This window comes from Suricata suricatta, chromosome 14 (assembly GCF_006229205.1).
Source record: "Suricata suricatta isolate VVHF042 chromosome 14, meerkat_22Aug2017_6uvM2_HiC, whole genome shotgun sequence".
Classification (NCBI taxonomy): Eukaryota; Metazoa; Chordata; class Mammalia; order Carnivora; family Herpestidae; genus Suricata; species Suricata suricatta.
The window spans coordinates 69,255,498-69,279,658 of NC_043713.1; the positions used below are offsets into that span (position 1 = coordinate 69,255,498).

Genomic DNA, 24,161 nt, shown 5'->3' on the forward strand with positions numbered 1-24,161 from the left:
GTTAAACATCTAACTTCAGCTCAAGTTTGTGAATTTGAGCCCTGTGTCAGCACAGAGCTCACTTCCGATCCTCTGTCTCCCTCTCTCTGCTCCTGCCCTGCTGATTCTCTCTTTCTCTGAAAACAAACATTTATTAAAAATTTTTTAAATTTATTTTTGAAAGATAGAGAGAGACAGCATGACCAAGGGAGGGTCAGACAGAGAGGGAGGTACAGAATCTAAAGCAGGCTCCAGGCTCTGAGCTAGCTGTCAGCACAGAGCCCGACATGGGGCTCGAATCCATGAACCGTGAGATTATGACCTGAGCCGAAGCCAGACGCTCAACCGACTGCGCTACCCAGGCGCCCCTATAAAAAAGTTTTTAAAAAATTATTTAAAAAACTCTGCTATTTAAAATACTGTGTAGTTTGGGGGACCTGGGTGGCTCAGTCGGTTGAACATCTAACTCTTCATTTCAGCTCAGGTCATGATCCCAGGGTTGTGGGACTGAGCCCTGTGTAAGGCTCTGTGCTGAGTGTGGAGCCTACTTAAGATTCTCTTTCTCTCTCTCTCTCTCTCTCACTGTTTCTCCCTCTGCCCTCTCCCTTGCTCACACTCTCTAAAATAAAATTTAAAAATAAAATAGGGGTTCCTGGGTGGCTCAGTCGGTTAAGCGTCCGGCTTCGGCTCAGGTCATGATCTCACAGTTTGTGGGTTTGGGACCCGTGTTGGGCTCTGTGCTGACAGGCAGCTCAGAGCCTGGAGCCTGCTTCAGATTCTGTATCTCCCTCTCTCTCTGACCCTCCCCTGCTCGTGCTCTTTCTCTCAAAAAAAAAAAAAAAACAAAAAAAACAAAAAAAAACAAACCCAACCATGTAGTTTGTCTCCTGATTGGGCCCTGACTGACACATGAACTCCCAGAGCTAAATAAGGTTGCTACTAAATACCCTAGACCAGTGGTATTCGCTAGTGCACTAGAAGACATGCCACAGACTACACGAAATCCTATTTTTAGGGGAATCAGTCTCGCAGTCTTTAACTTCCTAGAAGTCCTATGTTTGAACATTCATGCAGGTTTCTCCAATTTCCACAAAATCTTGGGAGGGATGTTATGCTGTTATTTTTTAAGTAGGCTTCACACCCAGTGCGGAGCCCAAAGCAGGGCTTGAACTCATGACCTTGAGATTAAGACCTAAGTTGAGACCAAGAGTCAGATGCTTAACCAACGGAATCACCCAGGTGCCCCTCCCACAAATTCTTTCAGAGCAGCACCTATACATCCTGAATTCTGCTTTGGTATATGAAACAAATAACTAATCTTGCTAAGCTCTGGTTAGTAAGTAATGAAATTACTGTAAACATGTAGTGGACTTGTCTTTCCCCATTACATATAGTTCCCCATTATATATGAGAGGAGGAGTGGCCTCAGAAATAGCGTACTTTGGCTGGTATCAGAATATTCAGATTTCAAACATGTTGTGGAATGGGTTTGTCAGAGTGACTTTGCCTCATTCACCTCCTGATTATCATCAAACAATCCCCCCTGGCTCTACTTATGAAAGAGAGCTTCAAATACCAACACAGGCTGTTCATGTATTTAATTGTACCCAATGTTTTTTTCCAAACTATTCTCAATTCTCATTGACAGTCTGTTATCATTTAGAAAGAAAATTTCCACTCAATAGCCAATCCTTCTTTTTTAAAACCTGTAACTGAGGGGCACCTGGGTGGCTTAGTTGGTTAAGCTCCGACTTAGGCTTAGGTCACGATCTCACCCCATGTCGGGCTCTGTGCTGACAGCTCAGAGCCGGAAGCCTGCTTTGGATTCTGTGTTTCCCTCTCTGCGCCTCCCCAGCTTGTACTTTGTCTCTAAAATAAACAAACATTAAAAAAAATTAAAAACAAATAACCGAAATGTTTACTAGGACCATCAAACATTTGAAGGTGAAGTGTATAAAACCCACAGACAAACATTTTAAAGTAATTTCCTCTAGTTAAGGGATAAGCTTTTAACAAACTTTATAAATAAATATTTAATTCAATTATTTAATCCTTATATTATTTCATCTTATAAAAAAACTTCTACTCCTGTTAACAGCAGCAAAAATTATGATACTGCCATGCCAGTTGGTTTCACAATATACTTTTCTCCTACATTAAATACTGAAGCAATCCTAAGATTTACATAAATTAATAGCTTTATTTCTGATTTTTATTTGACTCTTAATTATTCCTAAAGGTCCAGTGAGAGTCTGTTTTATGTAGGAACACACATTTACTGAAGCAATACCATGCTTTCTATCATACGTTTCACTTTGTAGTTTATTATTATAGCTACACATTAAGTTGGTTTGTTACAAATTCAGTAATGAGAAACACATTATCAGATTGTTTAAATAATGCATTATTAAAATGGATAAATATTTGTTACATATGATTTTAATTTTGACTTATGGCATTCACAAATCTACCTTAATGTGTTCCATAGTGTCTCAAAGGTTTTATACGATTTTAATTTTTTTAATGTTTTTAATTTATTTTTGAGAGAGAGAGAGCGTGAGCAGGGAAGGGTCAGAGAGAGAGGAAGACACAGAATCCAAAGACAGGCTCCAGGCTCTGAGCTAGCTGTCAGCACAGAGCCTGACGCAGGGCTCGAACCCACAAACCATGAGATCATGACCTGAGCCGAAGTCAGACGCTTAACTGACTGAGCCACCCAGGCGCCCCTTATATGATTTTCTTAAAGGTACAAATCAACATTTACTTGAGTTGAAAAACAAAAGTTAGGAATAATGATTTGGCTGATGGGCTTGAATAACAAAAATTGCTTTTGCCAACTAAGTTAATAGGTCAAGGAGTGGGGGGATGTGGAAAATGGGTGAAGGGGAGTAGGAGATACAGGCCTCCAGTTATGGAATAAGTCACAAGAATAAAAAGTATAGCACAGGGAATATAGTTCATGACACTATAATAGCACTGTATTGGGACAGATGGTAGCTACACTTGTGAGCACAACATAATGTACAGACCCACCAAATCACTATGTTGTATACCTGAAACTAATGTAACATTGTGTCAAGTATATGTATTTTAAAAGTTTTTATTTATTTTGAGAGAGAGTGTGAGTGGGGGAGGGGCAGAGAGAGGAGAGAGAGAATCCTAAACAGCTTTCACACTGCTAGTGCGAAGCCTGACTCAGGGCTAAACTCATGAACCACGAGATCATGATCTGAGCTGAAATCAAGAGTCAGATGTTTAACCAGGTGCCCCCACTGTGTCAAGGACATTAAAAAAAAAGAAAGAAAAATGTTACATGTCAAGGCTTTTTGATAAATATAATGCATTAAATCTATAACTTGAAGATTTTTTGACAAAAGAGTATCTGAATAAATATCAAAAGGTATCTTAGACAAAAGTTTATTAAAAATCTTATTCAATCCCTTTCACTATATTAGATTAAATAAAGTATCTCTAAGTGAAAGACCAACATACAAATTATTAGGCATTTGAAAGTTACTGGTTAGATCTTTTTGGTGTACTGCCCATACAATGAGATACTTCCTGCTTCAATGCCTGGTAACAGAACCTATGTGAGTAAGCACTTCTCAATCCTTTGCTTTCAAAAATATTAGGTGATAAATCATTAAAAATAATTTTTTGATAGATCACTGTGTGATTTTTTGGCATCACACTTGAAAGAAGTTCAAAGGATTGAAAGTCATTACTATGTTAAAACTTTCTCCACTTCCAACTACTTACTTATATATCTGATTCTGAATCCTATTTCATTCACTAGTAATAAGTACTATTCAACCTAGGATATCTGAAATATTTTAAACATTTCTTTTATAAAGAGTTGGTAGGATGACCAAGAAAAGAAGTGGGAGATAAGAATCTATTAAGACAAAACCATGTGGGAAAAGTGGAACGTCAATTACGGTCACAGTAATAGTAACTACTGCATTTGTGTTGGTGAACCAGTACAATAGGTGCTGGTACACATATTTTCCTTTTTTCTTTTTTCTTTAAGTAGGCTCTATGCCCAATATGGGGCTTAAATTTACAACCCTGAGATCAAGAGTTGCAGGCTCTACCAACTAAGTCAATCAGGTACCCCTACATTTTTTACTCAATTGGACTGTACAGTAATCTTAAGTGTTGGGAATTCTTATTTACATTTTACAGATGTGTTCTTGACACTCAGGAAATTTCAATAACTTACCCTGGGGTTACTTACAGGACCACTGTTAGGATTTCATTTGCCAAACAGAAATGAAGAAGTGAAATCCACCACAAGAAAATATAACTCTGGAGATCTTTTAAAAATATTTATAATTCCATAGTGTGTTTGTGTAATACATATTACAGAAAATACATACTTTGGTAATTTTTTTCTTTCCACTTCTCTTTATAGGGTTAGTAATTATCTCTGTCATAGCATGGATTTGGCATTTTCTTAAAAAAAAAAAAATTAAAACTTCTTTCCCCCATGCCTTCAGGTCCCTCTTCAACTTTGCACACAGAATGCTGTGAGCTCTGTGCTGACAGCTAGCTCAGAGCCTAGAGCCTGCTTCGGATTCTGTGTCTTCATCTCTCTCTGACCCTCTCCTACTCTGTCTCTCTCTGGCACTCAAAAAAAAAAAAATAAAATAAAAAGAATGCTGTGAGCACCTGTGCAAGAGAAACTACCTGTGCCTTTACTGATACCATGACCTAACACAGGTGTCATAACCACTCAGCCTTGGTAACCTCATCTAATCCTGGGGATGACAATAGTGCCTACCTCTCAACATCGCTGGGGAATGACCAGACTACGTATGCAAAGGAACAGCATAGTATCTGACAAAGTGAGCTTGATAAAAATGATTAAGAATGTATTACAGTATCCCTGGCACATAAATCTCTGGTCACATTACCAATTAGTTCTTTTGGGTAACTTCCTAGAAGTATGATAAATAGCTCAGAGTATATAACCATTTAAAGGCTCATTATAGGGGTGCTTGGGTGGCTCAGTTGGTTAAGTGTCCAACTTTGGTTCAGGTCATTATCTCATTGTTTGTGAGTCTGAGCCCCGTGTCAGGCTCTATGCTGATAGTATGGAGCCTGGAGTCTGCTTTGGATTCTGCGTCTCCTTCTTTCTCTGGCCCATTCCCACTTGTGCTCTCTTTCTGCCTCTCAAAAATAAATAAAAATGTAAAAAAAAAATTTTTTTTAAGGCTCATTATATTGTCCCAAACAATTTCCCAAAAATATGAACCTATGTGTATTAGAGAAGGAACTCACCTTTTGGGTCGAGGAAGGCCCATGGGGGTAAGATTAGGGTCTGGTTTAGGAATGGTTTTCCGGATACGAATTTGTGAGACTTTCTTTGGTCTCTTCTCTGGCTCAGCCTATTTTTAAGGGTTAAGAAAAAAGATGGTCAAGTTATAAGACATTTTAAATACATGAAGTCTCTTAACACTCAAGATTTGCTTCTTTAGTTTACAGAAGACTCTAATAAGTAGTTTATGACAAAGCCCCCTTTACTCCTACTGACTGTTTTCAGCAACTGCTCCCTTTATACTATTGGAAGAGAATCACCCATTGAGCTCAGATATTGAGATTAACAATGTGAAAGCTTATCAACTGCTAGAGACAGAGTTTGCAAAACTGAAGAACATCATTGTTCACTCATCTTTAAATGTATGAAGCACCTCATTGGTCTAATTCACTCTCTAAACCCTGTTAAATTCTATCATCAAGAAAAAAGGATCTAGAAAACAATGCAGATTAAGAGACCCAGAGTAGCCTTTGGTGGCCAAGGAGAAATACTCCTGTCTTGGTAATCTCTAGCACTCACCTAAAGCTAAACAATGACAAGCAAAGACACTCAGAGGCCTGTGTACCCATCATGTGATCTGTGGTCCTCAGCAGACACATCCAGTACCACTGCTAAATCACAAGCATTTTACATTTACCTCCTTCTGTTCCGGAGGGCTGCTCTGTGGATGGGGGCATGCTGCTGCCACATCATCTAGCTCATCAAATCCAGGAACCGGGAACTCGGAGGCTGAAAGCAGGAGTTTGCTGACAGCTGAGTCTGTTACTAAGCAAGACTTTGGTACCAAGGCAGGGAATGGAGGCTCTAGTCTAGCCCTATGGAGAGAAAAACAGAGAAAGAAAATATGATATGGGTTTCATTTTCTACCTCGGCACATTCAATTTCTTAACATCAGATGAAGGTTGAAGATCTTCCCTTTTTCCAGCAATGACATTTCCAGTCAACCTGTTTTCTAGTTACTTCTGGTCATAGCCTGGGTCTACATGTGTAAAAACGTGTAATAATGCAATCAGTTTCATTGGTGTGAAGCAGTTTTATAAGGAAAAATGTAAAAAAGACTTTTTGGAGGAAAAACATTTAATGAACTGAACAAATGAACTGTGCTCAGATGAGATCAACTCCATCTAGGAAATAAAGTTTGCTGTATTATCAAGAAATAGCTTGAGAGAGAACCTGTGGTACAATGAGCTGGCTAGTGTTTTTGACTTTTTTTTATAACTAGTATTGACTATTCATCCTTAGTTGCTACTTACGACAAAACATTCCTGAATCTTGGACCAGGTTTAGGAGAACAAGACGTCAGAATCATGCTACACCAGACCATACCATCTGCTAGCATGCTCTCTCAGGTGCTCTGCTTGCTTGCCGCATTCACGTTCCTCTTTCTCTCACACATACACATGTGCGTGCACGTGTATGCATGTGCACATGTACACACACACACACACACACACACACACACACACACACACACACTGCAAGCCCTTATGTACCAGGCACTGCTGGAGACTTACCTCATCTGACTGCCATTGGTGTTATAAGTGGCCTCCATGCCTAGAAGAGGCACATATGGTAACATGGTGTGGCTGAAGTGAAGCAAAAGTAAGGAAATAATAGGTTAGGGAGGTAGAACAACAGGAAAGTTTTGATGCCCTGGCACATGATGTTCAGTAAGGCCCTAGGAAGATAAGAAATGTCAGTCATGGGGCGCCTAGGTGGCGCAGTCAGTTAAGCATCCGGCTTCGGCTCAGGTCATGATCTCACAGTTCATGGGTTCCAGCCCCGCGTCGGGCTCTGTGCTGACAGCTAGCTCAGAGCCTGGAGCCTGCTTCAGATTCTGTATCTTCCTCTCTTTCTCTGACCCTCCCCTGCTCGCAATCTCCTCTCAAAAATAAATTAAAAAAAAAAAAGAGAGAGAAATGTCAGTCATTCAGAAAGAAGCCTCCAACTGCAGTCATGAGAATTGCATTTATGTTCCTATCACTGGAATGGAGGCAGGCTGACAGGAAGACTATTTTCTAACATATAGAAAGAAGGTAAAGAGAGAAATAAAGAAAAGACATTAAGAGAAAGGAGGGAATAAGAATGACTTGGAGTCTTATATCTTCTAATGAAGTTGTTGAATACATATATTAGAGATTTTAAAAATAATTTACAAATTAAAAAATTTTGTATTAAATTTAAATTTTTTGTATTATTCATATCTATATTAATACTATTAAAAATTTTTTTTTCACAGAGCCCAATGCAGCGCTTGAACTCACAAACTGTGAGATCATGACCTGAGCCAAAGTCAGATGCTTAACCAACTGAGCCACCCATGCACCCCTTTATTAATGCCATTAAAATAAAATCTAATTTCTATATCCTTACAGAAAAAACTCTTTAAAGTTTATTTATTTTGAGAGAAAGTGAGTGAGCGGGGGTAGGGGAGGAACAGAGAGAGGGGGAGAGAGAATCCCAAGCAGGCTCCATGCGGTCAGTGCAGAGGCCAATGTGGGGCTCAAACTCATTAACTGTGAGATCATGATCTGAACTGAAATCAAGAGGCAGACACTTAACCAACTGAGCCACCCAGGTGTCCCAAAACTCTTTTCTTTAAAGCCAAGTTCCACATAATACATGGTTACATAGAAGAAAACTGTTAACAGGGTTAGCTTTTTTTAATTTTTAATGTTTCATTTATTTTTGAGAGAGAGAGAGACAGGGGAGGGTCAGAGAGAGGGGGAGACATAGAATCTGAAAACAGACTTCAGGCTCTGAGCTAGCTGTCAGCACAGAGCCTAACACAGGGCTTGAACCCATGAACCATGAGATCATGACCTGAGCCAAAGCTGGATGCTCAACCAGCTGAGCCACCCAGGCACCCCTAGGGTTAGCCCCTTTGTAATCAAGCTTTTATTTTTATTGCTGAAGCAATGGGATTCATCACTTATAACTACATCAATATGTGATGTTGGAGAGCTTTTTGTGCCTCTCAAGTCAAACCTGCATCAGTTTCTACTGAATTTGGAACTCAGTACAGGTTTAGTCAGCGAGGCATTTGTATGAAGACCATAATACAATCCATCTCCTCTTAGAAGTAGATTTGTTCATAGGTCTAGGAAACACCGATAATTCAGACTTTTAGAATGTTTAGCACCAACTCAGGATTCCTTGAGGGGTGCTGATAAAAGGAAACATGCAGGTTGGTATACTGGAAAAGCAGCTGAACAAATCAGAAATCAGGAGACCTTGGGTCTAGATCTAGCTCAGCTGACATACTAACCAGCTGAGTGATCTGGGTTAGAAAAAGCTACATGTCTCAGGCTCATCATCTATTAAAATAGCAAAAAAAGAGCCCAGTTCAACCTGTATCATAGAATGCTGAAGGTTCACATATGAAAATTCTACGGTGGAGTGCCTGGCTGCCTTTGTCAGTAGAGCATGTGACTCTTGATCTTAGGGTCCTTGAGTTGGAGCCCCATGTTGGGTGTAGGTTACTTAAATATATAAAACTTAAAAAAAATTCTATGGAGGGCTCCTGGGTGGCTCAGTTGTTAACCACCTGATTTCAGCTCAGGTCATGATATCACGGTTTGTGAGTTTGAGTCCTACATCGGATGAACTTGAGCCCTGTTTTGGGTGAACTCGTGCCCCAATTTGGTGAGCACGAGCCCCACTCTGAGTGAGCTCCACTCCTCTCTCTCCCTCCCTCAGCCCCCCTGGGATTCTCTCTTTTTCTGTCTCTTGCTCACTTGTGCTCCCCACCCGCCCACCCCCGCCAAATCTATGGAAACATAATTTAGTATTTGTTAAGTTCTGCTTTCTTGGGCTACCCAATTTATCATGCTTAACATTTTTTTTAGGTTTATTTATTTGGGGGGGGGAGAGAGAGAGCAAGCGAGCACAAGGGAGGAAAGAACAGCGAGAGGGAGGGAGGAAGGGAGGGGGAGGGGGGGAAGAGGAGAGAGAGAGAAACAGAGAGACAGAGAGAGAGAATCCCAAGCAGGCTCTGCACTGTCAGCACAGGGCTCTATGTAGGGCTTGAAATCATGAACCGTGGAAACATGACCTGAGCTGAAGTCAAGAGTTGGATGCTTAACCAACTGAGTCATGCAGTCATGTTTAACATTTCTAAAAATGTGTTTAGAAAAACAGGAAAGTTCTAAACTCAAAGCCAAGGCATGTGTTGCTAAGGCATTTCCAGAGCCAAGAAGGAGGAAAAGTCCCTACAAACACCCAAGCCCCCACATTCCACTTGAATTAAAATTTTAAAAATTAGTAAATAAAATACTAGACACAGGTAGTAAAGGGGAGAGAAACTCTTCCACACTGGGATAACAAAAGTCAGGAGGGAAAGAGTTCTAGAAGAAGTAAAAGAGCCACACATTTTTACAGGGTGAAATGAAGAACTAGTCTATACTCTAACATCAGGCATGAACATAGTTTAAAGAAGGTAACATGTTTTAAAGTTGCATGTCACACACTGAGCAGAGCGTGATTATGAGATTATAGAGGTATACTGACATACTAGACAAAAATCAAAACAGTATACCCTCATTTAAAACAATTTGATTCAAATGTATTTTTTTGTGGCTGCATTATAAGAACATTTTTCTATTAACTATAGGATAAGTACTTATAATAGCATTAGTCTTTCAATTTCAATCAGCCATGTTGAGGTTCTGAGGTGTTTTTCTGAAGCCCTTTTTATTTATTTAGGTTTCTGCTAAGATGTTCTGGGAACTTTGCTACACGTGCCAGGCAGCTTTACAGTGACACAGAAGGATTCTACGTAAGAGACTGCACAGAAACAACAAGAACAAGGCTTCTCCCAGGCTGTTTGGAATTTTAAGGCTTTAAGGGTGTTGAATTTTTAAACTATATCAATGATAAGGGCTAACTTAAAAAAATTTAAGTTTCTGTTTATTTGAGGGATTACAAACAGGAAGATTTACCTATGATGTCTAAAGCAGATCTTTAGGGATATAACTCAATAATTTTTTTCCTATTATTTCTAATAAGAAGGTAAAATGATATTGAAATTATTTTCAACTATTCTAAGTGGCCAAATGACTCTTCTCCCATTCACTTAAAATTCTATAAATTGTACAACTATAGTATGTAAATGCCAATCTTTGAAGCCTTTCTGCTCCAGAGAGATATCCAGAGCGTCATGAACTAGATTTGGTGATACCTACATAATTACTTTATTTACTTTAAAAGTACTTATTTTGTGCCCTACTTATACACAAAACACTGAATTAGGTGCTGGCATTTCCAGCCCTCAACTTTCCTCAGAAGTTGGAAAGCAAACACGGGACATTTGCAAAGAACAGGACATGGATTTTACCTGTTTGTGGTGCTCAGAGTTGGCTGCCGCTTGCTGTGAGTGGAATGAAGAGTAGAGACTTCAAAGGGGCAGGTAGAAGGCCCATGCTGGCTCCAAATGGATAGCACTCGGCCCACCGAGTAGGGCAGAGAACAGAAGACCTTGTCTGCTATGGAGGCTGGAGATCTTAACCCTTTTAAGCCCTGTGTAAACTGGGTCATGAAGAGCCTCTGCATTGTAGGCATATGACTGGAGAAGCTCCGTTTTTTTGTCCAGATTCGGTAACATCCAGGAGAACAAAGTGCTAGAAGCGTGTGAAGGCCAAGGACAGAGCAGCCTGCTCTGGTCTGGACTATGGCGGTGCCTCCATAGTCTTGGAGAGGACCTGGAGGCTGTGAAGGAGCCTGGGCATATGTCTGACCATGGGGGCCAGTGTCTTCCCTGAATGTGGCCATCCCAGGGCAACTGTGGGATAAGAAGAAAGAAAAGGTCCATTTGGGAGGTTGAGACAGGCACCTGGGGGCCTCTCCTAAGGTGAGCCTGGCTGGAGCACAGTGCTCAGGAAAAGTCCTTGGGGACTCAGTCATGCACTCAGAGCCTGATTTCATGTGAAAAGATATTGGGAAATTTTCGGAACCAAATAGCAGTGACGGCACCTTGTTGCTCAAATCTATGAAGCTCATTTTGATGGCTTCTAGTGAATAAAGTGTCAAGGGCTTACTGTTAGGCCTCTTATCCCATCCACCGGCTGCCAAATATGGATTCAGCTGTGTTGTACTGTATGAAAATCCATCCAGAAACCTTTTGTATCTGAGTCGCTTGTAGCTTTTAGCCACTGGAAGAAGTTCAGAGGAACATCGCCGATATCTTAGTTTCTGGGTCTTTGTGGCTGGGACCAGTCTGGAGGCAAGAATGGACAGCTTGTTGAGTAAGGCTGATTCTTTGGTAGGCTTCCTAACATTCAGGCTCCTCAAGGGATGGCACGGAATAACCTTCTGCTTTGGTATGTGGCTCATTAAGCTCCTGGTTGGTACTGTTTCAGGTTCCAATTGTGCAGGTGCAGACACAGCACATGAACTAAGAAATCTGTGTGCTTTTGTGGGGATGGTTTCAGAGGAACTCTTTAAAAAGGCAGAACTTCTGATTTTACTTATTTTTTTCCCAATGTTGACTTGCTCCTGATAGGAAATTTTCTTACATGTTCGATGGGGCTGCTTCTTTAAGGGAAGCACTCTTTTCTGATATGAAGTGTTCCCAAAGGCACCATGTATTTCATCACATCCAGCAGAGTTGGGGTCTTGTGCTTTCTGAGGGGCACCACAAAGGCAAGGATCTGTGCATGACACCATGTCTGTTTTTAATAGATGGCACAAGCTTTCCTCCGGATTTTCCAGCTTCTGAAACTGTGCAGCAGTGCCGTCCTTGTCCAGCTTTGCTAGGGTGATTTCCTTCATCATGGTGGACTCACCTTTGCAATCCTTATCTTGGTTCTTGTCTTGCATTTCATATGACAACATATTCGATGATACACATTGTTCCAATACTGTGTGTGCTTCTTTTTGATGTACATATTCCTCTTCATTTTGCAACATGTAGTCCAAAGCCCTCTGGCTTAGTTGCTCTTCAGTATCACTAAGCATGCTCTGGGATTTAGAGTGGGTCTGAGAAGTCTCTCCCCCTTTATTATTGTGACCAGCTTCTCTGGTACTTTCCCCAGACACTTCCCTGACAGTTAAGTAACTCAGAAGTCCCCTCTGATGTTCTTTAGTTTCTTCTCCTTTCAACTTAGTTTCTGTTTCCATTGTCAAAGGCAAATTTTGCATACTGCTGTCTATTATTCTGAGTCCACTAGAATTACTCCCATCCCCTGGTGCTTCTTCCTTCGCCTCAAGCAGGACTGTGCAGTGCTCTACATTTTCACAAAGGATTTTATCATCTTTTGGTTTAAAAAGATTTTTCAGCTCAGTTTCTCCACTATTAACATTACTTCCTGAGTTTTCTTGAGAAAACAGATCCAAAGGCATTGTCTCAATGGATCTCAGGCTCCCTAGAGGAACAGGGTTCTCATCTGGGCATCTAGAAGACAGTAACTCTTCTGAGGAAATTCTGAAGGTATTTTCCTTGTCAAACTCAGAATTTATTTCCAGTCTTGATCCTTCAACTATTTCTTGTGTTTCTTTCAGGGATGCTTCTTTAACTTGCTGTTCATGATGAATATAATCTAAGGACACATTTATACTATCCAATGTTTTTGTATTTGGCTCATGATCTGCAATAGATGCTATCTTACTGGCACAAGAGTCTGGATACACTTCCACTTCACAATCTTTTAATGATCTGCATATTTTCTCTTCACATGATTTTTTAATTTCCAGAGGCTCCAGTATAGAGGAAGTAGCACCTGGAAAATCTGAGTCCTGGTCAATCATTCCAATAAATGCAGCATTCAGTTCTCCTCTCTGAGGCAGAGTACTCACTGAGGTATCCTGTAATGTCAGTCTATCTTGTCCTGCACCACCATCAGGAGTACTAGATGCTCTTAAGTCCAACATGCTTTCTGTAGACTTATTACTACAGTCTGTGTAGACAATGTCTACAATACCATCTCTGGACTCCTCACAACCAGAAATATGTCCAAAGTCTCCTTTCAAATCGCCTTTCTTTGAACTACCATTAGACAATGGGTTGTTACTGCCTGAACCAACTAACAGATCTTTTTGATTGTGGCTTACCTCTGTGTTAGGTTCTGTGACAGTCTCTCTCTCGTCACCATGTAGTGTCTCCTTAACTGGTTTATCTTCACTTCTGTTTTGGTTACTCTGGGAGTCAAGAACTTTATCTCCTTTTTGATCAAGAGTTTCAACCGCTTGGCTCATATTTTTGAAACTGGAGAATGTAACAGGAGGAGACTGGTCCAAAGATTGTTCAGGGCTTGGAATGTTTGCAGATAAGTTTAGTTGTGGTGTGGAACAGTCAGAGATGTTATACTCGCAAAACACAGTCTCTTCAGGTACATCCCGTTCCTTTCTTTTCAGACCTTCCACATGGGGTTGGGTGTGATTGGTGGTGGGAATGTTTTTGTCTGAAGCTTCACTATTTAACATGTCTTCTGACAAATCGTTTCTGATCTTATTTCCTGGAAGGCTGCCTTTAGTTTCTCCCCCAGCAAGTTCACTTTCTTCCGATGTGTGGGTGCTACTTTCCATGGAGTCTTCTCTTCTTTGGGAGTGGTCACTGCTGTGCTGAAATGCATCTTCATATTTGGTTATTAAAGAGTTTTCAACTTCTGGGATGATTCTGCTGGACTCAAATGCAGCACAAGTAGAACAAATGCTCTTTTCTGGTGCATTTTTATTTACACAATGACAGCTAGAGAGATCCTGAGATTGAACACTTTGACATTCCATAGCAGAGACCTCTTGAGGCAAGGCTGCTGCTTCTTTCTTACTTGAGAAAAGGCTGGAATGTAGATCTATAATTCCTGAATCAGCCATTTTGTCTTTTCTTTCTAGGCTTCCTGGTTTGATGTTTAAGGTGGGATTGTTTAAAGAGGCACCACAGGTTTTGTCACCTGATGGAGAGAGGTCTTTCATTTTTATTTTGATGGGAATGGTCTGGGAATCAGCAATGATGTCTGCTCCATCCTCTAATGGAGGGTGATGGCTCTGTTGGGAATCCTCGCTTGTTGCTAAAGGCATCTCTTTGTTAGCTGGCAACTTCGCGTGGTCTTGAGAATTAATGGGCACTTGATTTAAAGCACATTCACTTTCTATTTTGTTTATAACCAGTTCATTGGTACGAGGAAGTTCATTCATCTCACAGGCAGTATTCTGCTCATCTAAATGTGAACTATCATCCAGGGGGGTCTGCACAATTTGCTCTGACTCAGGTCTGTAATCAAATTCTAGGGATAGTGGGAGCTGAGCAATATCTTTCTTGGGCTTTGATACCTCATCCATAGGACTTATCTGGTCCTCTGGCGTTAAACTCACAAGGGATTTTCTTTCATTCAGAAATTCATTATATGATGCTTCATTTAACTGGGTGTTGTCTTCCAGATTTTTCTGGGTGCAGATTAAGGAGTTAGAGTCTTTACTGTAAATCTTTTCAGTTACCATATTGGGCTCTATAGTGGTTGTCTGTTCTGGCTCTTCAATCTGCATTGAGGAGGAAAAACTGCTCTCTTCAGAGTGTCTGCCTGGATGGCTCATATCAGTAGAAGTTTCTCTATGGTCCTCATGGTTTGTCAAGCCACCTTGAGTGTCTAAAGTGATTTTCAAATCATTTTTTTTTAACATTACTTCTGTGGCTTCGGTGAAAGAACTGGGCACTAAAGAATCAGGGCTGTCTGTATGGATACTGCCTTGAATGCAACAGTTACCATGAATATTCACTTTTAGGGAGGCAACAGTCTCTTTCTCACCAGAATAATGACCATTAGCATCCTCTTCTGGTTGCCTGGCATTAACAAGAAAGAGTTCCCCTCTTTCACTCTGGAGGTTCAAAAACTGTTCATTTTCTCTTCTAGTAGCCAAATTCTTGCTTTGATCACCACCATCAAAACAGGAATTGTCTGTCTTCTTAGCAGATCCCTTCAGCAAGCCAGCACCCTCAAAACCACGTACTTCTAAGGATGTTGCTCTTGATTCTGGACCAGACAAACTTGATGAGAAATATGAAATGTCAGAACTTTTTTCCAAGGGTTCTACAAAAACTGCATTTCTTGTGCCCCTGGGACTGCCATGGGCTATACTGTGGTTTTCATTATGGTGGCCAAGAATTTGTTGGTGATTGTCATCTGCTTCACAGACAAGGTTTAACTTAGACAACTCTTCCTTTTCATTGTCCACTTTGGAAATGGCACTGTTCCCTGGTAATAATGACAACCAAGAAGGACAAGTTTTTAGTTCTTCACATTCTTTTTCTTTAGAAGATGCTTCTGTTAATCCAGGATCCACCAAGGTTAAAGGCTCTTGGGAGACTAATGTGTTGGTTTCTGAAACCTCACCACTGGTCATGAGTTTGTCTACTTCTGGGTATTCGCTGCACCCAGCTGAGAGACCTTTACTCACATTGCCATTCTTGTGTCCTTCATTATAATCCGTCTTAGTCTCACTGACCTTCATACCTTGTACTTCTTCAGTAGACATAAGCAGAGTTCCAGTTGTAATTTGTACATTCCCTTCTGCCCAAGAGAAATAAATCCAAATAAGTATACAATCATAAAAAAAAAATGTGCTATATACTTCATGAATTTAATCACGCAACCAACAGTGACAAAAAAGACCCAACTAAAAAAGCAAATTACAAAGTTAGTGCACTGCATCTTTTTTTTTTTTTTATGCAGAGTATGGCACAGGGCCAAGAGTACACTTGGCAGAAAAGAGCTAATTTTGAACTAATACCCTTCTCTTAGTATTACTTATTTAAACATACTTACATATCTTGATAATTAAATACAATATGGAGATATATATGCAATCCAGAGTCTTAAGAAGCTTCCATTCTAAAACATTAATAAAGCAGACCCACAATAATAGCTTATATTATTCAATGACCATCTTATTACTTGAATACTAAATTAATCATAAATTACCTCTTTGGAAATAGAACAGATATACATAAAACCTATGTTAAAGAGATTAATATGTAAGTTGAGTATTAGTTTTGAACTAAATTACTTATAGTAACTGCTTCCCTACAAGGCTGGTCATGAGCTGGTAATTATTGAAGCTGAGTGACAGATACATGTGGGTTTAGTGTACTCTCCACTTCTCAATAAATTAAAAACTTTCTATTATGAAACATTAAAAAACAAACAAAATAAACCTTTCTAAGAATGTAAATGCAATCCATAAAGAAGTTTTACTGTATAGAGTTTCTCTGAAATCCTAGGTATAAGATGCATTATGAAGTTCCCTGAACTTGTTAAACTACAAAAAAAATTTTCTTCCTTATGCTTTTTAGAAAATTAATACACACACACACACACACACACAAGAAAACTAAAAGTTTTATACATGTATACATGTACATATTTGCATGCATACACATATTTAACAAAATACTTGCACTAAACAGATAAAGCTAAATGCAAATCAATCTTCAATATAAAGAGCTAATCTCATTAGAATATAAATTCCATGATAGTAAGGGTCATGTTTATCTTGGTCTCTCCCTTTCCCTATTGCCCAGCATAACACCTGGTATATAATAGCACTCAAAAAATCTGTAGAATTAACAAATGAATCCAGTTAGGTCAAACCAACAAATGCTATCACTAATGTCTTCCTAGAGCTTCCTTATCCATTTCTCAAATGATACTGACAGCAGCAATTCTGAGAGAAAGAAAAGCAATTCTAAAGGCAGGTGGGCTCTGTGATCTTACTTACCTCTTTGAGTCTCAGTTTCCTCCTTTGAAAAAGAGGGGAAGTACACTTACCTCAGTGCTACTTTGAGGGTTAAATTAAATAACACATGTAAACCACCACCTGGTACAGTGCCTGCCATTTAAAGAAAAACTGCTTTTCCTTTGCTCTGCTTTCTTTCTTATCTTACTGGACCTGAGAATGGTTAAAATGATAAACTTAATAACTATGCTAGGACAGGACACAGTGTTAAAAATACTTGGAGTTAGCAAATACTCAATGGATAAATGCATATTGGATTCCACAAGTTTGCACAGGTTCCAAAAACATAAGACCGCCTCAAAATCCTAATGCCCTAATTATCTTTCTGAAACCAGCCTATTTTCCACATCACAACAGACAATTCTATCCTATTTATGAATTTCTAACTGCATTTATCCTAAATGGTTTAGTGTATCTCTTCTCCAGACACTATGGCATTCATTAAGTCATTCATGTAAATTCTCAGCCTTTCTATTCTGTTTTAGCACCATCGTAGTTGAATCCTTTGATATAACTTCTCAGGAAAACTGCAAAGCTCTTCCCCCCTCTCCAAACTGTTAACTGTGCAAAGCCCTTAAGGCAAGATTCTCTCTCAGAGCCCCTACCTGCTGAAAGAATATCTGTTCTCAACTTAGTTGAGAATCTTAGGGAGGAGGTAGGGGAATAGCCATCTTCTAGGTGCTGTTAATGCTAAAAGCTGGGTTGTGTACTGCTCGAAAACAAAATGATACTCTGCTTAATTAATTAACTAATTAATTAATTTAGGGAGGTGGGGACAGAGAGAGTGCAGACAGAGGATGTGGGGCTTGAACTCACAAACTGTGAGATCATGAACTAAGCTGAAGTCGGATTCTCAACCAATGGAGCCACCCAGGTACCCCTCTTTTACTTGTTTTTTTGTTTTTCATGTAGAGATTTTCTTCTTAAGTTTATTTATTTTGAGAGAGAGAGACAGACAGACATACAGACAGAGGGACAGGGGCAGAGAGAGAGGGAGAAAGAGAATCCCAAGCAGGCTGTGTGCTGTCAGCACAGAACCTGATGTGGGGCTTGAACTCAGGAACCGCACGATTATGATCTGAGCTGAAGTCAGACACTTAACTGACTGAGCCACTCGGGTACCCTCTTTCACTCGCTTTATAATTAACCACATTGACTGAAATCTCAAAGAATCTGATTTCATTTTATATTATTTGCTTATTTATCAACACACACAAAGACAGAGAAGGCCGGGTAGGGGCAGAGAGAGAGAGGGAGACAGAGAATCTCAAGAATGTTCCACCTTGTCAGAGGCCTGAGGTGGGGGGTTGGTTTCACAAACCATGAGATCATGACCTGAACCGAAATCCAGGGTCAGATGCTTAACTGACTGAGCCACCCAAGTGCCCACAGAAACAGGATCTAAATGATCATTGTAGACCGAGTACCCATATCAGGTACATGATAGATGTTGTCTGAATAAAGCATTAGAGGGTTAGGGAAGTTGCTGAAAGTATTAGGTATATTCCATCCAGCAACTTCACTTCTGGGTATATATTTAAAAGAAATGAAATCACTATTCTGGAAAGATATCTGTACCCCCATGTACACTGCAGCATTATTTACAGTGAGTGAGTGTCTGTATGTCCGTCTGTCTCTCTCTCTCAAAATAAATAAACTTAAGAAGAAGAAAATCTCTACATGGAAACAACCCTAAGTATCCACTGATGAATGAATGGATAAAGAAAATATGGTTCACTGAGGTGCCTGGATGGCTCTGGATTCTGTGTTTCCCTCTCTTTCTTTGTCTCTCTCTCTCTCTCTCTCTCTCAAAAATAAACAAACATTAAACAACTTTTTTTAATGCAAGAGACACATAATAGCCAAAACAATATTGAAAAAGAACTAAGATGGAAGACTCATGCTTCCTGACTTGAAAAACAAAGCTGCAGTAAAGGAAACAGTCTGGCACTAGCACAGGACAGACATAAAGAGCAAGGGAATTAGAACTGTATGTCCAGAAATAAACTCTTAACACACACAGTCAGCTGATTTTTGACAAAGGGATCAAGAGTAGCTTTTCAACAAATGGTGAATGGTTCCAGGGTAACTGGAATGAATAAATTTGGACCCTGTCTTATATCATACACAAAAATTAACTCAATGTAGATCAGAGACCTAAATATAAGAGCTGAAACTATAAAACTCTTCGAAGAAAACACAAGAGTATTTCTTAATGATCTTGGTAAAGATTTCTTAGCTAAGATGCTGAAACACAAGTGATAAAAAGAAGACTCTTAAGTTGAACTTCATCAAAACTAAAATCTTTTGTTCTTCAAAGGGAAACCAAGAAGTGAAAAGGCAACCTACTGATGGGGGGAAAATATTTGCAAATCATCTATTTGATAAAGGATCTATATTTAAAGAATTCTCACAACTCAATAATAAAAATGGGCAGAGGGAGTATAACTCCCCATTCCTTAGGTGCAGGCTATACTTAGTGACTTCCTTCCAAAGAGAACAGTATGGAAATGGGGTGAGGAAAGTAACCTGATAGTGAAGAACGCTTATAAACACTACTTCATGTTTATAGCACATGCCCTTTGTAAGAGGTGATCAAAATATAAGTTTACTTATGTGATTTTCCTCTCCCAAACCTATAACCCCAGTCTTATGATAAAAAACAGTAAGATAACCCTAATGGCGAGCCATTCTACAATATACCTGACCAGTAACCTTCAAAACTATTAAGGTCGCCTCAAAACAAGGGAAGTGTAAGAAATTGTCACGGTCAAGAAGAGCCGAAGCAGACCTGAGGACTAAATGCAATATGGTATTCTGGATGGGATTCCAGAACAGGAAAAGGATATTAGGTGAAAAAAACAAAAGACATTTGAAAAAAACTTCAATTAATACTAATGTATCGGTATTGTACAATAACAACTGTATTTACTAATACTTAACAACACAAGAAATTGTGCATTTTGGGGGTAGGGAGTGTGGTTAATGGAAACTCTATATTATCTGCTCAGAATCTCTGTAAATCCAAAATTCCTCCAAAATAAACTACTGATTTTTAAAAAGTTAAAAAGAAAAAAAAGCAAAGGATCTGAATAGACATTTCCCCCAAAATATACAAATGGTCAGTAAGCACACTGAAAAATGTTCATCATCATTAGTCATCAGAGAAATGAAAATCAAAACCACATGATACCACTCTAGATGCATTAAAATGGATATAATTTAAAACAAATCAGAAAATAACAAGTGCTGGACAGGATGCAACAAAACTAGAACCTTCATCTGTTGCTGATGGGATTGGAAAACAGTGCAGCCATTTTGCAAAATAGTTTGGCAATTCTTCAAAATGCTGAACAGAGTTTCCTTATTATCCACCAATTCTATTCCTAGGTATCTATTCAAGAGAATTGAAACCTTATGTTCACACAAAACCTGTACTCAAATGCTGACAACATTATTCGTAATAGCCAAAGAGTAGAGACAGCCCAAATGTCCAACAGATAAATGGATACAAAGGAACATTATTCAGCCATAGAAATGAATGAAGTACTTTAAAATGCTAGATCATGGATGAATCTTAAAAATCTTTATGCCAGGGGGCGCCTGGATGGCTCGGTTGGTTGAGTGTCTGACTTTGGCTCAGGTCACATGATCTCACAGTTCGTGGATATGAGTCCCCCATCGGGCTCTGTGCTGACAGCTCGGAGCCTGGAGCCTGCTTCAGATTTTGTCTCCCTCTCTCTGCCTCTCCCCTGCTTGTGCTCTGTCTCTCTCTCTCAAAAATAAATAAACGCTAAAAAAAAATTAAACATAAATCTTTATGCCAAGTGAAAGCTGTTATAAAAGACTGCAAATTGTAAGGTCTCATCTATATAAAATGTCCAGAATAGGCAAATCTACACTGACAAGAGCAAATAGTGGCTTGAAGTGGTTGGGGATAAGGAAAAAAGAATGGGGAATGAAGAATGAATGTTAATGGGTACAATGTTTCTTTAGGGAGTGATGAAAAACTGTGGTGAAGGTTATGCTCTGTATTTAAGAAAACTACTGAATTATCTATTTTAAACAAGCAAATTTTACAGTATGCAAAATTGTTTTTAAAGACACATTTACACTCTGATATTAATACAAGTAACATCAGAAAACTGGAAGATTTTTTTTGGTGATATCTCCATACAACCATAATTAGGGACAGACATGATGGAGGATGGTAAGGATTTAACACCATTTCTATTAAAACCTTTTCCTGGATCCAAAAATTAAGTGGTTAGACTGGGACACTGAGTATGACATTCATTTTGGCATATCCTACATCTCATCTTCAGAAAGATGTGCAATGGGTTAGCAATTATGTCATGTCTTATAAAATGAAGGTCTCCTGTGTGGAGGCTCACAGTGGAAGATAGGAGGTAGGCAGGAGGACAGTGGCAGACAACCCTACAAGCTTTGGTCACTTCCTCAGCTTCTTCTGACCACTGAACATGTGGCTTTCTAAATTACAAATAAATTAATAAAGGAGTTGAAAAAGGATTCAACTGCTTATCTGGAACTCCTATATTGCTGGTAGGAATCCCAAACAGTACAACCACTATGCAAAACAGACTGGTAGTTTCTTTTTTCTTAAAAAAATTTTTTTTTAATGTTTTATTTTATATTTGAGGAGAGAGAGACAGAGATGGAGAATGAGCAGGGGAGGGGCAGAGAGATGGAGATAGAATCTGAAGCAGGCTCAGGCTCCAAGCTGTCAGCACAGAGCCCGATGTAGGCTCAAACTTAGGAGCTGTGAGATCATGACCTGAGCCAAGTAGGATACTTAAATGACTGAGCCACCCAGGTACCCCTCTTTTTTCCTTTTAGAAAAAGAAAAGGAGGGAGAGAGAGAGAGAGAGAAAGGAAGGAAGGGAGGAAGGGGGAGGGAGAGGGGGAGAGAGAGGGGGGGGGAGGGAGGGAGGGAAGTGAGTGTGCACTCCAGCAGGGGAGGGACAGAAAGAATTCTCTTGGAAATGAATTCGGGTCCCCTGGGATTCTCTCTCTCCCTTTCTCTGCCCACTCCCTGCTTGCTCTCCCTACCTCTCCCTCAAAATACATAAAAACATTAAAAAATGTATCTTTCCTTCAAATGCTCTTCCAATTTTTTGTGACTCTCCTGGCTTCAAAGAATTTCCAAATAAGCCTTCACAGAGATTGCTACTGTGGGAATTAAGTCACAACCTAGTTCCAAAGAACTCTTAGAAAACACAACAAAAAAACTCTTGATAATGTCAGTTCTATAAAATATTAAACAGAATTGTGGTGAAGTAATCACACTAAAACAGAAAAGTAGGAATGAGAGGCACCAGTCAGAGTACCTGACAGGAGGACACTCTCCTTTTGTGAAATGGGCCCTCAACTAACATGCATCACTGCTCCGTGATGCCCACTTCCCACGGGTCTGTCTTGCGGCAATCAAGATAACAACTGAGTGCCCAGCTGGCTCAGTGCGACGTGCAAGAGACTTTAGACCTCAGAGTCGTGAGTTCAAGCTCTCTGCTGGGTATAGAGATTACTTAAATAAATAAAACTTTAAAAAAAAAAAAAAGGAAAGAAAGGAAGGACCGATGCAAGAAAGGAGGAACAATCTGCACAATAGCATCCTACCGATTAAAGATGACTTTTGGTTAACACAAATGCTTTTAAAGGGTTAAGTTTGTTTTAATTTTACCTAATTGAGCCACAGCAGACATAACTGTAAAGAACCTCAAAATCATGAATACCATGCTAACTTGGAAGTATTATGAATGGGACATTTATTTAGAGAAGGAAAAACAACACACATAGGGAGAATATGGCAGCCTTAGGTTCACTTGCTGATTACTTCAGTGCAGGGGACCCAAATTCATTCCTCAGCAAATTTATAGATTTTTTGCATAGTGCTGACCTTCGAGGCGCCCCCATTCAGAGGAAGCAAAACCAAATGTAAATAAAACTGTAATTTACACAGTGTTCCATAGAACAGACACTTAACACAAAAGTAGCAAGGATATACTAGTTTTCATCAGGAAAACTTACATCTGATATGTGCAGGACCAGGATATGCATGAGCAAAATGAAAACTCTGGCAGCTGGGGTCCCGAGAGGGAATATACAACCAACTTCCCAAGAAACATCATTTACTTCTCAATTTTATAATAAATGACAGGTGGACAGATGCTTGATCTTATCCCTAGCAAAGTGAGCTGAGATGCTGGCCACACTTACAGCAGCTGTTTGACTGAAATCTATGGTGGCAGCTTGTGTGCTCAATTCTTTCATAGGCCTGCCTTCATAGAACCTTCCTTTCTACCTTCCTATGACTGACTAGGCCTCGGCACAGTGGACCTTGTTTCCTTGTGTGTAACAAAGGGACACCTTGGAAGGCTCTTTGGGGATTGAATGGAAGAATATATTATAGTCAGGCGCTAGATCACTGTTATTAAAAACTCTAGTAGAGGTGCTGTTTTCAAGTTCCTCTGTCTCAAACTGAGAACCCTACACACGACTTTGGGTGAGGGGGAATAATTCATTTTCCTAATTTAAGTCATTAAAGAATGGTTATCAGGACAGGAAGAAAAGTGCTACAAAGTAGTTTACCTGAGGATACAAATCAGAAGAGCTCATCTTACCCATGTCCAATGTGGACGAGATTTTTGGCTGGATAGAAACTAGGTTAAGTCTGGGAAGGCAGATTTCTTCAGAAAATAACTGATTCTTCAGTCCCCCCTCCAACTTTTAAAAAATGTTATTTATTTTTGAGAGAGAAAGAGACAGAGCATGAGTGGGGGAGGAGCAGAGAGGGAGACACAGAATCCAAAGCAGGCTGCACTAGGCTCCAAGCTGTCAGCACTGAGCCCAATGTGGGGCCTGAACCCACAAACTGCGAGATCATGACCTGAGCCAAAGTCAGACAATAAACCGAATGAGCCACCCAGGCACACCTGTCTCTCTCTCTCTCTCTTTTTTAATTAAGTAATTTCTGTGTCTAACATGATATTTGAACTCACAACCGTGAGATCAAGAGTTGCGTGCTCTGAGCCAGCCAGGTGTCCCCTGATTCTCCTGTCTAAAGGCCAGTTCAGTTGTTAAATGAAGGTGTAGTTCAACAAATAAACACTAAATTTTG

The 24,161-nt window shown here is 39.8% G+C and overlaps 1 protein-coding gene across 10 annotated transcripts in view; it reads right to left on the minus strand.

Moving 5' to 3' along the window:
- The window catches only part of PRR14L (proline rich 14 like), a 61,354-nt gene that overhangs the window by 11,285 nt on the left and 25,908 nt on the right, over positions 1-24,161 (minus strand). For 9 of the 10 annotated variants that reach the window (XM_029921821.1, XM_029921822.1, XM_029921827.1 and 6 more), the window contains 4 exons: positions 10,635-15,798; positions 6,814-6,885; positions 5,937-6,114; positions 5,263-5,369 (listed from right to left, as the gene is read on the minus strand). In XM_029921821.1, coding sequence (XP_029777681.1) covers positions 5,263-5,369; positions 5,937-6,114; positions 6,814-6,885; positions 10,635-15,798 — 5,521 coding nt within the window. The remainder of the gene's footprint in view (positions 1-5,262; positions 5,370-5,936; positions 6,115-6,813; positions 6,886-10,634; positions 15,799-24,161) is intronic. The other variant, XM_029921826.1, reaches the window with a different exon arrangement.